This window comes from Lygodium microphyllum, chromosome 20 (genome assembly GCF_053477565.2).
Source record: "Lygodium microphyllum isolate KBCC chromosome 20, Lygodium_microphyllum_v1.1.10, whole genome shotgun sequence".
In the NCBI taxonomy this organism is placed as follows: Eukaryota; Viridiplantae; Streptophyta; class Polypodiopsida; order Schizaeales; family Lygodiaceae; genus Lygodium; species Lygodium microphyllum.
In genome coordinates this window covers 76,870,787-76,887,275 of record NC_141154.1, presented here as the reverse complement: position 1 = coordinate 76,887,275, position 16,489 = coordinate 76,870,787, and the positions used below count along the sequence as shown (strand labels likewise).

General features: G+C 39.6%; 1 protein-coding gene across 16 annotated transcripts in view; it reads right to left on the bottom strand.

Annotated features, from left to right (window-relative positions):
• Positions 1-2,785: 2,785 nt before the first annotated feature.
• LOC148019051 (uncharacterized) overlaps positions 2,786-16,489 on the bottom strand; it is a 55,276-nt gene continuing 41,572 nt past the window's right edge. For 5 of the 16 annotated variants that reach the window (XM_087701623.1, XM_087701622.1, XM_087701624.1 and 2 more), the window contains 2 exons: positions 5,098-5,261; positions 2,791-3,401 (listed from right to left, as the gene is read on the bottom strand). In XM_087701623.1, the coding sequence (XP_087557749.1) occupies positions 3,260-3,401; positions 5,098-5,261 (306 nt within the window). In that variant the 3' untranslated portion in view covers positions 2,791-3,259. Of the gene's footprint in view, positions 3,402-5,097; positions 5,262-16,489 lie in introns of all 16 variants that reach the window. The other 11 variants (XM_087701616.1, XM_087701617.1, XM_087701618.1 and 8 more) reach the window with 5 other exon arrangements.

Below are 16,489 nucleotides of genomic sequence, written 5' to 3'. Positions count from 1 at the left end.
TTGGAAGGAAAGCATGTTTCTTTCTCCCTCTCAAATCCAATAAGCTTTGGAGCTTTCCTTTGCATTTTACCCTAGTGTTTATGCTTTTGTGCTTAAAGGAAAAGCATCCCATATACCCCCTCCCCCCCTTTTTTGCAAAAATTGTTGAAGAGACACTCAAACCCCCTAATATACAACTATCCTCCACACTCTAACATCCAACACAATACTTAGCATACACAAGTCCCACTCCCACTCAACTAAGAGAAGTACTAGGAGGAGCCATTACAAGGCACAAACACTTGCAACAAATACCATCTTGTCAATATACTCTCCCCTAGCTTGAACTTTGCCCTTCTAAGGACCTTAACCTTGATGGCCTCAAATTCAGTAGCAATCTTATGCCCCTAAAGCTCTACTTGAACATTGCCACTACTTATGTCACCAACTACCCTATATACAAGTAACCACCCAAAGTACAAACAACAACCATGGCTCTATTTGACAATTCAATTTCTACATCTCAAAACATAATCGTTGTAGACCAAGTTCATATGTTTTGCTATGATAATTATTTATCAAGAATTCAAATATTGCTTGGAGAAAGGAATGTTTTCATATAGTAAGGAAAATTGTATGCCTAATTTTGTGAAGTATACTAAGTTTGAGATGGATTTATTATTGCTTTCTACTCACCCCTATTAAATTGTTTGGAGAAAATTATGTTCATGTAATAAGGAATACTGCATTGTTAATCTTTGTGGTATGCTAAGTTTGTGATGTTAACCCTTTTATTAATTATTACATTACCCTTTAGGACATATGCTTATACAATGTGGAATGACAAGGTGATGCATGTCCCAAAAAAATTGCCCACCATTAAGTTTAGTTAAGTGGTTCTTAGCCTTGAAATGTGTGGATATCTTGCTTTTTGAGAAAAAAGAATATTTTTAAAAACTAAAAAAAAAAGATGCACACACACACACACACACACACTCTCTCTCTCTCTCTCTCTCTCTCTCTCTCTCTCTCTCTCTCTCTCTCTCTCTCTCTCACATAGAAAAGAAGAGTAATGCTCTTACGCTCAATAGTGCACCCTTGTTTAACTTTGTACGGAACTAAAAAACATTTGTACAACTCGAAATGTTTACCAAGATGTGAATCACCTACCATACAAGGAAGCTTTCAAACTTTTACTAGTTTGTAGCAAGTTACTAATACTCTTCGAATGTTTATAATTCAATATAACTTATCTATATATGTATCTCAAATGAATTTATTGTGCGACTATACAAGGCCCACAAAACTCCCCAAAAATCACATACCCTCCAATCATCGATTGCCATGTTGGTCTAAGAACAAACCAAACCCTAGGAAATGTATTCAAAGGCCTTTCTTTCTATCCTTTGTCCCTTCTCTTGTCACGTTTGCTTTCATCACCATTTTCCACTCTAATTTCAAGATCCTATCACTCCATCAAGTCAAGCATTGTGTAATTATCACACTCGCTTTTTCTTGCACAAAAGACATGATAATTAATTATAGCGTTTAGACTTTGGTACATTAAGAGTCTTACTCTCATGGGGCTACCAATCTACCTCAACAAAAGCAAAGTTTCACAATCATATGATTTTATATGCAAAACCTTAGGTTTTTCAAAGTGGCAATTTAAAAAAGGACAAGGTACCTATAACTATTTTGACATCCTAGTCATTTTGGAGCATGTAAAAAAAGTTATCACAATAAGCCTAAACCAAGACAAGTTTGGGGACTAACACTTGTAGCCCTCATAGCATCATTCATTTGTGAGCTTGCCATGTATAATAATAGTAGTTGTGCATAGTAATAGCATATAGTAAGGTAGCCTATTTTAGCATACATAGCACTCAAAGGGTAGCTTGTCTTATTATCTAGTAAGCCAAAGTCCAATTTGTATTTAGTCTCTATCGAACTTCGAGTAACAAGATCATGGAAAAGAGATTGGTGCAAAAACAATTAAAGAAAAGCTTAGTCACCAAAAACAATAATCTCAAAGCTAGCCAAGTTGTTGAGTCTCCATATTATGTAGTGTCCAAGAGCATACCCAAGAAAAGACAAGCAATAAAAGGATTCAACTGGGAAAGATTCAAAGAGCCAAGATAACTTACCAAATCCAAAATATAAAAAACAAAGCTTGAGAGAAGAAGACAATTGATGAATAAGCTCCCACAATTGACGACGTGTCATCTCCATCCATAATGCTTGATTTGATGGTCCGAACATACGATTTGATCATATTATCAACCTAAACAAGCCCATGAAGTTTATAGCATACATGCATAAGTAAAGAAGATTTACCATGTGCCATTTGATGCCAATACACAACCTTACAAGCATTGAGTTGTGGCATGCTCAAAGGGCATCCTTGCCTGATCAAATTTCCAAGCCTTGAAAGTCTATTCTCAGTTTTACAATTCTAACTTGACAGATTCTATACTTAATGCAACCAATACATATTTAGCACTTCACCCCCAAAGACAAGCTTTGATGTCACCTTCTTGATTTGTGCAATTGGCATATTCCATGCCTATTTTGATATTGTTCCTAATTTGACTATGGGGTAGTATTCCTTTCGCCTTGTGTATTGGCATCTTTGAATAGCTTAGCAGAAACCACAAGTAAACCACAACCTTGTCTCATGAAATAGGAGATGCTGACACTCTAGGCTTGACTTTGACACCTTATGACATTTGAACCATACTACAACAAATTACACATCTGAAACTTATTGCTAAAGTAGCAAAAAATATTTCAAGGTAGCATGCATTCATCACAAGATGTATACAAGTTTGAGTTTATACAAAGCACTTTGATTTGCACATTATTATGGAATCCCAGATCACATCTACAACTAGAGTATTATCTTCAACTTTGATCTTTATATTTCATTAATGTTCGATAGGCACAACAGCTTATTAAGAAAGGCAGGCAGGGATTAAAGGTAAGGCACACACTTGACTTCACGGTCAGGAGCATACAGTCACTTGCTAAACAACCACACAAGCCTACATAGATAACAACCGAAGTCCCTTTTCACCTTTGCCAAGGTTGATCCCCTTAAATCAGGCTGTGAACGTATACCATCAGAGAGCTGTATGCACAAAGCTTGACCCATTACAATGTAAATAGCAACCAAGATGAACAACTCCATGGATCAAATCTTTTTGAAACCATTCGTAAGGATGCTTTCAGCTTGGACTTCAAATGCCAATTGAACCTTAACATTTAACACTTCTAGAGTCTATGGAAGCAAAAAAATACCTTTCTTGATCCCTATAAAAGTTCTTTCATAAATGCTATTGGCTAGTAGCCAGATGTGCTCCATCTTCTCTAATTCTTTGTCAAACATGCCTTTTATCTCACTGACCTTCTCAACTTTGTCCCTGTAAGATACACAAATATGACTTGTGGCAATACATGACAACAAGCTACTGCGGCTTGAGTTACAAAAATATGACTCAATGTGGCAGTCTAGGATAATGAGTTATTGCAGCTCAGAACATATAACCAAAACCAATCCTAAAAATATAACAAGTTATTGCATTGCTGAGCAAGTCCTAAGACACCAGTCTTCTACATTCACCATACATTCTGCACTAAAATTTCTTCTGCCTTGACTTCCGATTGTACCATTTCAAACTACTAAGATAAAAATCCAACATTCCCTCTACAATATTTCCCAATTAACATTAGAACTTAGTCTATAAATGTCCTCCAACTCTCTTTTACTTGTTTATGAATGCATACCTACATAAAATCTATCCTTGCTACAAAAAGTCAAAGATAAAAAAATGACAATAAAAGTCGAAGGAATGTTCAAATATTAGAGTACCAACTCTTTCCAGAGGCCAACTCCGGTACTATCAGAGTATCTCATGGATCAATAGCTACTATCTATATCCCTGTTATTATCCCACTTTGTAGAATGCACTCTATGGGGATGTTCTAACTTCATCAGGCAAAATCAAAATGGCTCAAGGCTGCAACCATGCATGTTCCGCTACACTTTGGGGATTAGTGAAAACAAGACCTCTGAACATAGATGAAGAAATTTCAGAGTTCTACTTATTTTGATAGTCAGGTAATTTTGACAACTAAAATGATGAATATGCTTGTACAAAGTATGTAAGAATTGATTGCTTTGTGAATCCATATCTAGGATTACCAACATATTCTGATATCTATGGTTGGGTTTTCCTGTCAATTCTTACAAAGTCTGTATCTCCTCTGTGTGACTACAAGAGGGAAAACAAATTAATACATCTAATGCACGTTTGCCAGAGGAGCTTATGTAGGTGGATATGATTTGTTTTCCCAAAATCCCAATTCAGAACCCTTCAAAAGAGTTATTCTCAAATGAACTTCACAAATAGATTTCACATTGTGACCACCAGCTAAAGACAAAACTTTATATGATAGAACAGCTTGTGTCGCCAGACTTTAGCTCATGTATCTGAAGTAGATAGATCAATGGTGATGCTCTTGAACTAGGATCAAGATTTTTCACTGGGACCCAAGAAGAAGGCACTAAAGATCTGGAACCACAATCATGGTGCATGCAATTGAAGATCATGCACCAGACGTCTGGCTCTTATAGTTGGAACTCTAACAATGGCTGGGTGGGCATTAAAGATGTCATTTTCCACCAGCCACAAGCTGTGTTGTCCATGTCTTGTTTCTGGTATGTGTTATTATGCAGGTAATTAGGGTGATTTGTTGGGAGGATTTGTAGCAGGCTGTTACTGGGTGTACAGATTAAAAAGATGCATACCTCTAAAGAATTCAATGCCCTTGCACTACATAACCAGTTATACAAAGGCTATTTGAGCAGTCAATGATGGAATGCTTTATGTATAAGCCTGTGTTACAGTAATACATCAGCCAAATGCTTTCTGCAGGAGTGTGTGGTAACAGTAAGTTGTCACCTGTCTCTCCCAAGATTTTTACATGCATTAAATCTCCTATCCCTAAAACATACAACTGTACACTAAGGTGACAGTAAAGTTGTCATCTGTAACAAAAAATCATTAATAACAGAATTTCATTCTTAACTTACTATCAGCTATTTTAGAAGCTTACTTGCCCCTTCCATGGAATTTAAGAGTCATAATGAGGAAGCCCCCTGTATTCAGGAATTGCAATAAAGGACGAACAATTTCTGCAGCCTCAACTGGATGCTTATTCATGTCGCACACAAGTAGATCAAATTTCCTTCCATGAAGATCTTGGAAGGAGTCTTGTGCCTGGATCATGATAGATAAATCATGAGCTGTTTTAGTCTATTTGAACATCACAATGTCACATATCTCTATTCTACATAAGCTTTAAAGATTTCATGCAGTGAACCATGCTAAACTTGATCAAAACTAGGAAACAACAAAATTGTCAACATCTTTTGCAAAAAATAATAGGTGTGCTTGAACAGTATGCACAATCCTGGAAAGTCTTACAGTAAATTCATCGAAATGATCGTTCCAAAGATCCCATGAAACCTGAAAATGAAATCCTCTGAATATGGAGTATGCTACAATCATTGCTTCCATAAATTACCCTATGCAGCAGTATAAAAACCTGGCTTAAACCCAAAAAGCAGACCCTCATCCAAGTATCGATATTTACTTCTACAGCTAATATCAACCATCATAGCAAAGCAGTAGGTTCAATTGAGCCGCAGGTAGCTATGTTCCTGATCAGGCAGGAAGGACTTTCTAAGCAGGTTGCCTAATAAAAGTGATGCAATTGACATGGTCAAAGCCAGCCAATCACTCATCCACCCACCCTCCCACCATGCTTCACAAAAACATATTTGAGAGTGAAGCCTGACTGACTGACTGTTTGACTGACCAACTATAAAAGCTGAAATTGACTAGTCAAATTAAATTAATGCTGGTTGACCCGATGAAGAACGTCAGATTTACACAAAATAATATTCCGAACATTATTTCTGAAATAACACAAAATAACCCCTGGAAATTACAAATAAAGGCTAGGAAAATCCTTGAAAAAAGGTAAATGTCTGCCACATCATAGGTGTGCTACAGAAATGGAGGACCAGTTATTGGACCTGGCATTCTAAGTCATATTAGTGAGAATATCTTGAAATGATAATAGAGCATACACCTGCTTGTTGCTAGGGCATACGATCCCAAACCGGCTAGGGGATCATGTCATAGTTGAGGGAAACTATCAGATGGAAACTGGAACAGAAAGAGAAACAGGCTAACAGCAGTCTTTGAGAAGAGGAAATGGAAACACCACATCACTAAAGAGCGGGAGAGGAGAGGGGAAGAAGCACAAATGTATAAAGAGAGAGAAAAGAAAAAAAGGAAAGGTAAAAACACTTCTTTTTGTTTTTTTTCTTTCCTTTGGGGTGGGGGGCAGGGAGAGAGGGGCAAGGCTACATTCTAAGATGGGAAAAGCAAATGAGCATAGGTGTGTGGAAGGGATAATGAGATATTGTCTATCATGGCCGGCCTTAAATTATGTCCGTTTCACAATTTTGCCACTTCACATTTCAAGTTGAAGAGGAAAATATCGAAAGAAATATTTAGGATCCAAGGAGAAACCATGTGGCACAGCCTTGGACAAGGGGAACGTTTCCCGGACTCTCAACACAAATGTGTTTAAAGTCGTTGCATAGTTTTGAACACCTCCAACAAGCATTTCAAGGCATTTCCTGTGGAGCTAAAAGTGCATTAGCTTTATTAAATCAGCTCAAAAACTCAATTAATTAATGAATTAAACCTTTTAATAAAAAGAAACGCATTCCTAAAGAGTGTCTATGTCCCATATGCACAAACCCTAATTGGGAGGACCCAAACTTTCTATAAATAGGCATGTTGCCCTCCATCCAGCCTCAACCTTGTTTTTGCAGTTTGTAGGTGTAAGAGCTTTGCTGTTCACACCCCATATGCAGAGGATATCGCAGCCTAAGCTATTCGCTATTGTTGTCCATCAACTGCACCTGCTGTCCAACCTTCTACATCAATTTTCTGCTGTTTTGAGCCCTAGACTGACAGATCAGGCGAATGCTACCAGCCATCGTCCCTGTTGTTGCCGGCTTCTGTGTGTGCAGAAAACTGCTGTGTTCCCAGTCTGCAGCTGCCTCTCAGCCTGCCACATCATCAGTTAGATTGCATTTACTGTTTTCTGCTGCTGCCTCTGCCTCCCACAGCATCAGCCAGCTACATTTTGCTATTCCGGGTCCATTGCAAGCTGGCACGTCATCATCAGCTGCTGCATTTGCAGGTTTTTCTCTCTTCTCTGCCCTTCTGTCACTGATCCAGCATCCACTGCTGCATTTGCTGTTGCTAGACATTCATAGAGGCCACCTTGCTGTGTTTTGGAATCCATCAAAGTACAACACACTCTCCACTCACTCTCTCTAACCTGGTCCTCAAGACATCGGAGTTTGGGGTTCAGTATACTTCATGGCATAGTGTGTTTGCTGTATTGAACACTACATTCTAGTCAATATTCATTATTCATTATCCATTGTGTTCATTGTCTCTGCGTCACCCTAATCCTAACCATGTTTTGTATCAATCTGTGTGTTCATCGTATGATTATTTTTGTGTTTATTGTGGTAAAGCATTGCTCTTTCTTTACATGGCATCAAAGCTAGGTACTGACTAAAGAAACCTAGGCCCTTAATCAAAAAGCTCACCTTAGAAGTAGGAACAGAAGGGAAGATGACATCGAACATTTCCACACCTACTCAGTCCCCAAAGGAGCCAGTGCCAAGAATTGAGCGGGATTGGCATCCACAGCCAACTCCGCAAGGATCCAACACAACTCGAGATTCTTTTGCCTACATTGGAGACACACATCATTATTCCATCACAGATGAGAAGTCGCAACTGATCTTGGCTCACAAAGCCAAGGAGTTTGAAGAGCTATGTCGACAGGCCTTTAAACAAAAGTTGTGTGAAGACGGTATACTTGATGCTTTCTCGTCGTTAGATATTGTGGACAAATCTAATGATATTGCATGGTTGTCGAGACCTCCATTAGGAGTTTGTCCCTCTCTCCAGGGATCTGGAGTATGTTCCTTACTTTCAGCCTATTTCTCCTCCTTCGGTGCAAGATACACAAGTTCCCCCTTTTGTCCCTTCTATTTCTTTTGCTTCACAACCTTTGCAACATGTTGGTAAAGATTAAGATGAAGCTAGAGTGCCATATATTGATCATGGCAAATCTCCCATTGAAGATCCTTTCATGCATATTCATACAAGAAGGGGTGATTATAAGAAAAAGATGGGTAACTCTTATTTTGCCTTTCCTTCTTTCAATTTTGCTTCTCAAATTCAAAATGAGTTTGGTGTTTCATCTTCATTGCATTCCACATCAGCATCTTCATTTCCATTTTCATTCATTAATCAAAACCAATTTAATGCATCTTCATCCTTTCAAAACCGACCCATCCCACCCACTTCTTCTATTGCATCACCATTACCTTTCACAGCATTCACTTTCGCATATTAGGCACTGCATGGCATTGCACACACCGCACCGGGGGTTCCTTCAAACATAGGTATAGCCTTTAAGACCTCTACACCTTCAGTTCTATGTGGTACTCATACACATTTGGGGAGGGCTCAACCTCCCCCCTATGCACCTTTGGGTTACACCTAGCATGGAATCTCTACCCTTGCTTACCTAGCTGTCAACCACTTGATACCACAGTTTGCCACCATTGCAATTCCTAGTGGACAATTTGGTTATGCTCTCGTGCCTCAACCAACAATTGCACCAAGTTTGAGAATCCTTGTGCCTTCACCACAACTACCTGTGGATCTCTATCCGACTTTTTTTGCCTACCCACCCTATCCCCCTCCCTATCCTTGTTATCCTTCTTACCCTTCAACACCTCGCAATTCTTCATCTTCATCCACCAAGCATGCTTTCACTGACAATACCCACCCTATCCCCCTCCCTATCCTTGTTATCCTTCTTACCCTTCAACACCTCGCAATTCTTCATCTTCATCCACCAAGCATGCTTTCATTGACAATACTCATTTTAACAAGTCTAACTATACAACTTGGTCAAATCTGATGAGGTATATTCTTGACTCCTAGAACTTGTGGAATCTTCTCCAAAGGCTAGAACCCTATCCAGGCCCATGACTTGTTCCACTTGAGATTGTCTACTCATGGAAGGCCACAAATGCCTCTGCTATCATCAAGTTGATACAAGGTATCTTACTTGAATTCCATTCACAACTACAACACTTTGACCTAGCATTAAAGCAGTGGAAACACTTGACCGACCACTATGCATCTTGGGATAGGACCCGTCATATAGATCTTAACAATGAGCGTCAAAATTTCAAAATTACTAATGGGATGATCTAAAGGTTAAGTTGGCTGAGTACTAGCAACTTCTCGCTGAATTCTCCACTATAGGGGTTCTTAAGTCCCCTGATAACTAGGTTACATTGTTTCTAAACAATCTACCTAGAAAATACTTCCATTTTGTGTACTAGGTAATCCCACAACCCACCATGCCTACATTCTATGAATTTGAGTATAAGCTAATGCGTTACGCTTGATTGTTCAATTAGTTTCATAGAGCTTCTTCCACAAAGAGGGCTCTTATTGGTTGTTGTTTCCCAAATAACCAGGCATAAAGCCCTTCATTATCGGTCCTCTCTAATTCCGAATCATAAAATTCACTATTGGATATCTCATCCATTTCACTAGCCACTTCCTCTCCTGACTTTCTCAAAAATCCCTTTGAGATAACTTGTATTTTCACCTATCGTTTGGAGGACCAATCACAATTGAATCTTTATACCAGTCTTGATTACATCTCGCTTGGTATAACCAAGGTTGACCCAGCAACACAAAATATAAAGAGATATTCAGCAATGAGCGAACTACTAGATAATTCACATGAACTTCTAGTCCAACAATTATAGATTTCACATTGCAAAGTAATCCCAAAGGAATCACTTTCCTTTGATCAGCCATAAGCAAAACTATATAGGTAGGTTTTAGATTCTTCAACCCTAATTCTTGCATCGTCTGCTCTGTCACTAAATTGACTGCTAAACCACCATCCAAATGTACTTCATTCAATAAGTGTCCATTGATGGTAGTGTCTATAATTGGTGCTCCTGGATCCACAAAAAAATCTAGAACTTTTACTTTCTTAGTTATTTTTCTTTTGGATGCATTTGTACTTACCTTAGAAGCGTTAGTCTCAATCCTTTTCCTTCTTTGCCGAACTAGCTTATGATGAAGCTACTTTCGGCATGTAGGTGCTATTTCCAACAACTGCCTCAGGTTAATTTTTAAGTTTATTTCCTCCAGTGCTGCCTAGAGATCATAGGCTTTCTTCACCGCTTATGCTTGCTCTTTGCTCCATTCTTTTGGAGATACAAGTCTTTCAAGAAAAGAAGCTACCCCTACTTGAATCTTAGGATTTACCAGGGGCATGGGCAATAACCAATGATCGGAAGGGTCTTGAGGAGTATCCGACTCAAGTAGCTCTACATTAGAATCTATGTCCTTAGATTTATCCTTTACAGCTCCTTTTGATTGTGGACTCTCTTTCTCTAGACCTTGCTCCTTTTGTTGCTACTTTTGCGCTCTAGTAACGACACCAATCATGGGGTCAACCTTAAAGGTCACCCTATAGGGTATGAATTTAGACCTAAACCCCAATCTCTTGACGACTTGTTTCTACTTCAACTAAATTTGCAGCGGATGTTGAAGGTTCATTGGACACTTGTTTACCTTTGTCATTAGTTCTGTTATTCTCCCGCTTAGGATAATTTTCTTCGTAATGTCCTTCGCCACTACACCTTCTACAAAGAGGGATATAGTCTTGATTTTTGCAGGCATCTGGATAGTATGTAGCTATATGACCTTCTTGTTGGCATTGATAACAAATTACTAGTCCTCTAGGCCTTTTTTGTCCACTTTGCCCCATTGGATTTTGAAAATTACCATTTTTTCTTCTTAAAGGAGAATTTCTTCTTCAGTTTCCATCACTATTATAATTGTTGCGTGGCATTGAAGGTTTGTCTTGGGTAGGCAATCCACGGGGCCTAGAAGGTTGATTGGGTGGCCTAGTCTCGTAAGTAGTGTTGTGATCCATATAATTGTGATTTTTTTACATCACACGAGCTTGTTGCTGTGCTTGGCTTATTTTATGCCAACAATTTGTGTCCACATATTTTTAAGACAAAAGGTACAAAATGGAGGATGGTCAAGCATTAATCTTGAAGGTGTTGGACATTCATTAGCCACATGACCACACCCATGACACTTACCACACCAAATATTTGATCTAGGTGGGTTTCAAGTCGAATTGCTTGAAGGTGGTTGTGCATTAGTAGCTTGTGTTAGCTTCTTCGCTTCTTGTGATGGGGCTCTATTAAGTGGTATGTTAGGACCGAGCGGCTCCAAGTTTGAGCTTGACGCAACATCTATTCCCAAATTCAGCAAAGCATTCACCCTTTCTAGCCTCTCTAGCAGCCAAGCCTTCTGCCAAGCTCCTTGTCCTCTTGCATGTTGGTCTCGCGCTTCAGTTTGTTGTTTCTGTCTCTCCTCAGAACTCATCCACCACTAATTTAATATCCATGAATGTCATACTCGGCAAATTTCTTGCGACTTATATGTTTTCCCTAAAGCTCCAAAGTTGCAGTTTTCGTGGTTGCATATGAGCTCAATAATTTGAGAATAGTTGGAAATTTTGGATCTACTTCTCCATATAGTAGTTTCTTCTTCTGCTCAAGAGTTAGACTTAAAATTTCAGCTACCTCTCTCGCATCTTTTGTGTCAAAAGAAAATATCAAGCCTCTAGATACACATATCCAAGGCAATACATCATTCCATTCAGCCCTTCTAAACGTGGAGCAAGTATATAGTCTATTGTGCTCGCACAGTGTCGATAAGGATAACATATGAAGACACCAGATAAGGGCTATCTAGCCAAACCATTTTGAGAGAGTGGTCACTACCAAAATCAAGGAAAGTGGCATAGCCAAACCCACACTTCCATTAATCAACCATCACAACCAATATCATTCTCAATGCTAGAGAGCATGTCTGACTGATCTGCTAGATATGAGACTTATCTCGTCTTCGTGGAGACTACAGAGGTTTCAAGTTTAGTCCATATTCGTGAGTTACCTCCCAATGAGACAACCACGGAGACCCACTCTACTTGACTAAGCACATCATCTCCTGTTTGGATTGTGGGAAGTGGAGCCACCCATATCATAACCTCCATTCAAGACATTTTTGTCTCCTAAGCTCTTGTAGCTGGGAATGTCTATTGTGGGAACAACTCCTTGGTCAAGATCCATAGTCTAGGTCACACCAAATTTCATACTGATCAAAACCGAGATCTTGCTTCGCTAGACAATGTATATTATGTCCCTCAGCTTAGAGTGAACTTATTATCAGTTCAGCAGCTTTGCTAATTGGGGCGAGCAATGTTATTTATGACAACCACAGTCAAGGTCATAGACTCTCATAATAGTTTAGTGATTGCTCGCAGCGAGGCACAACCTAGTGGCCTCTACGAGATGACTAAAGTTCCTTTCTCAACGGATAGCCACCCATCATAGACTCGAAGTTCCATTGCTTCCATGCTTTAGCCACCACACGAGAGCCTACAAACAATGAGCTCCTTTGGCACTATTGCTTAGAACACCTTGGTTATGACTAGATCTATGAGTTCTTATGCCATTAGATGGTTGAGGGTCTTCCACACTTAAAATTGTTCAAGGATGTGTGCCTCGGTTGTTAGCTTCCGAAGCACCATCGTACTCCATTTCCTTAGCAAACTACACATAGCGCTGAGACTCTTCGTAGATTGATCCATGCTAATCATTGTAGACCAACATCCATTGCTGCCCTTAATTGCGCGTTGTACTTCCTTTTTATAGTAGATGATTTTTCTAGATATATGTGGTCATATTTTCTAAAGCATAAATTTGATGCATTCACCTACTTTCTTCATGGGTACTGCTTGTACAAACTAGTCATCAAAAAGAATGTATGAGGAGTGAATCTAGTGGTGAGTTTATCTCCCACAAGTTCCTTGAGTTCTTACAAAAGCATGTCATCTCATGCCAACTCACCTCTACTAACTTCCCCTCTCACAATGGAGTTGTAGAGCGCAGGGACCGTGCTGTGATGGACATGGCAGGCTCCATGTTGTTTGCAATAGAGCTTCCAATGCAGCTTTAGATCAAGGTTATTAACACTCCAGTTTACATTTCCAATCACTACTCGACTATGAAGATTCCTTTTGAGGCATTCTTTGGTACTTAGCCTGTTATTTCCCATTTCAAAGTCTTCTAATGTCATGCATACATGCACACTCCTGATGATAAGATAGGAAAGCTCACTCCCTAAGCTGATCTCTTGATTTCTATAGGCCACTCCTCTTGGCATTCTCAATTGCGAGAGGCCATGGAAAAGGAGCTTACAAGCATTGACCGAAATGAGACTTGGACCTTGGTGGATCATCCAAGCCATAAGAAAGTCATAGGAACCGTGTGGATCTTTAGGACCAAATTAAAAGTTTATGGAACTTTGGATAAATACAAGGCTTGCCTTATAGTGCAAGGTTTTCGACAAAAACATGGCATCGATTATGAGACCTTTGCACCTACTGCACGGTTCATATCATTCCATTTATTGGTTGCGCTAGCTGCTCGTCACGGTTGGTCGATCTATCACATGGATGTCAAAAGTGCCTTTCTGAATGGTTATTTGGAGAAATAAGTCTTTGTAAAGCAACCCCCTAGATTTTCTTCTACTGACCATAAAGACAAGGTCTTTCTTTTGCTCGAAAAGCTCTTTACAGGCTAAAGCAAGCACCATGTTCCTGGTTCCATAGGATGGACAAGTGCCTTAAAACTCATGGATTCCATTCTATCCCTTATGACTTGAACTTATATGTCAAAACTACCTCAAAGGGGGTCAACTACATTCTCTTGTATACAGATGATTTACTTATCATAGGCTCAAATTCTGCTACCATCGAAGATATTAAAGTTGAGCCTTGTTTTACATTTGAGATAATTGACATTGGTCAATTATCCTATTTCTTGGGGATGGAGGTAGTTAGATCTGGGGATAGTATTTTTGTGTCACAATGAAATAATATTGTATTGATTAGACTTGTCATGTGGCTACATGACTTGACCCCACTATCCACTTATCTAAGGATTCCTAAGTCAACCCTTTGATGAGCATATCTATAGGTTTGTTGTAGAAAATCTTATCTGATTGACTTATACTAGGCTTGATCTTGCATACTCTATTTCTTTACTTGGTCACTATTTCAATGCACCTAACATGTCACATTGGATTACTTGTGTGTATGTATTGAGATATATTCAATATACTTTTGCTTATGGTTATTCAGATTGGGTGGAGATCTCAACACCCATCAATCTCACAATGGCTACATGTTCTCATTGTGCATGGCTCTCATTTCTTGGTCAAGCCGTAAGTAGGAGACAGTGGCTGCTTCCACAACTCATGCAGAGTACCGTGCCCTTTTTCTATACAACTCTCTAGCTATCATCTACTGCAACAACTAGAACACAACACTTGCCAGTAACCCAATCATTACACCACAGACACGGCATGTTGGAGTCTATTTCTGCTTTACTAAAGAGCAAGTTGAGTTAGGTACTATATACCTAGAGTTTGCACCTTCGTCATATAATTTTGCAAACATTTTAACCAAGGTCATCAACCAACCAGTTTTGCAGTACTTGCTATCCAAAATCGTCATGGGTGCACCCTCTCCTATTGCTTCAGATTGATGCGGAAAGGGTGATTCTCTTAAACTTTCTCTTTCACATTGAGAGGGGTTGTCTTTCTTGTGAAGGGTGACAAGATTTTGGTTTCAAGTTATTGCTTCAAAGACATTCTTTATTTTGTATATTGTATCATTATCAGTATCCTCTAGATGGCCATGATTGTAAAAGGGCGCTTAGGCAAGTGAGCGATTCCCTACAAGGGCACTATCCAAGTGGCATTGTTACAAAGCATTTTGTATGAGCACAATCACCTACATTGCCTCTTGCATAACTCCAATGCATCTGCATTCTATTCTTGTAAACATGCATCTATGCGCATTAATCCCTTTTTAATCTTTTGGAGTGGCCCATTCTAGATCCACCATATTCCAAGAAACTTCCATAGTAGCTTTCCTTTATTGCTTTGCTTGTCAACTTGCTTCTACTTACCTTTTTACTTCCATTGCATTCCCTTTGTAGCTTTCTTCATCACCAACAATCAGTGGTGGTTGGGATAGCTTGATTGTCGTGTGAAGGTCTTGGGTCTGAACATCCCTTCATTCTCCCCAATGGACACAAATTACTCAATAGGATGAAAACCAATCGAAAACTCTCACTTAAAGTTAAATCTATTCAAAATACTAAAAAGCCCTTATTTATAATTTTTTTTTAAAAAAAAGTCCATCGTGGTTCCATCTACCTTTATAGGTCCTAGTGGGTCACTAGGCAGCCGACAATCACCCTTTGTTCGATGCCTTGGTCTTTGTAGGGTGATCACTTGGCTCCCTTGGTAAGATTACCATCACCTCTATAGACTTGGTAGGTCACTCGATAGTCAATGTATACCCTTTACTCCATGCCCCTATTGCTTTGGGGTGGGACGTATTGGAAAAAAGAAAAGAACAATTTAGGCTTGGCTAGTACAGTCTCTTTTTGGTTCCACTTTCAGGCCTAAGAAGGGGTGTTGAGCTAAATGTATTACCTACATTAAAATGACCCTAAAGCTGAAAATTAGACCTTCTTAAAAACAAACACGTTCCTAGAGAGTGTTGTTGAGCTAAAACATGCATTACTTGTTGATTAGCCTCTTAAACAGCCCCAAAACACACTAAAAAATACTCTTTTAGAGTAAAAACCCTAATACAAGGAGCGGTTCGAGAGAGTTCAGTGAAAACCCTAAAATGGGAGCGGTTCAAGAGAGTTCATGAAAACCCTAATTTTTGGAGCGCCCTTCCACATATATAAATAGACAGGCTGCCCCCATTCAACATTATTCCGTCTGTGTAGGTTTCACTCTCTCCAGAGTAGATTTAAGTCATCAGTCTACCTCCACATGGCTGTTCAGCCCTCGCGACTGCTGCCACCTCTCCCTCCAACCTCGCAGTGCCTTGGCGCCTTCTTCCAGTTGTCACCCACTGTCAGGCACCATCTCCCAGGCTGCGTTTGGCCTCCAGCTGCCATCGCCAGCATCTCCAACATTAAGTGACATCCTACAGCCTGCGTTTGCATCCTTCTAGAGTCGCCTGGTGTCATCTCCCCACTCTGCAGCTATCGCCTCTGTCTCTGGCAGCTCGTGGTGTCAGCATTTTGTAGTTTTCTCTCTCTTTACACTCCAACTGGTGGCCACAAACTTGGGATCCGTCTTCAATGAACGTCACACTCCGACATTGCTCTGCCCTTGAGCACACTGTACAC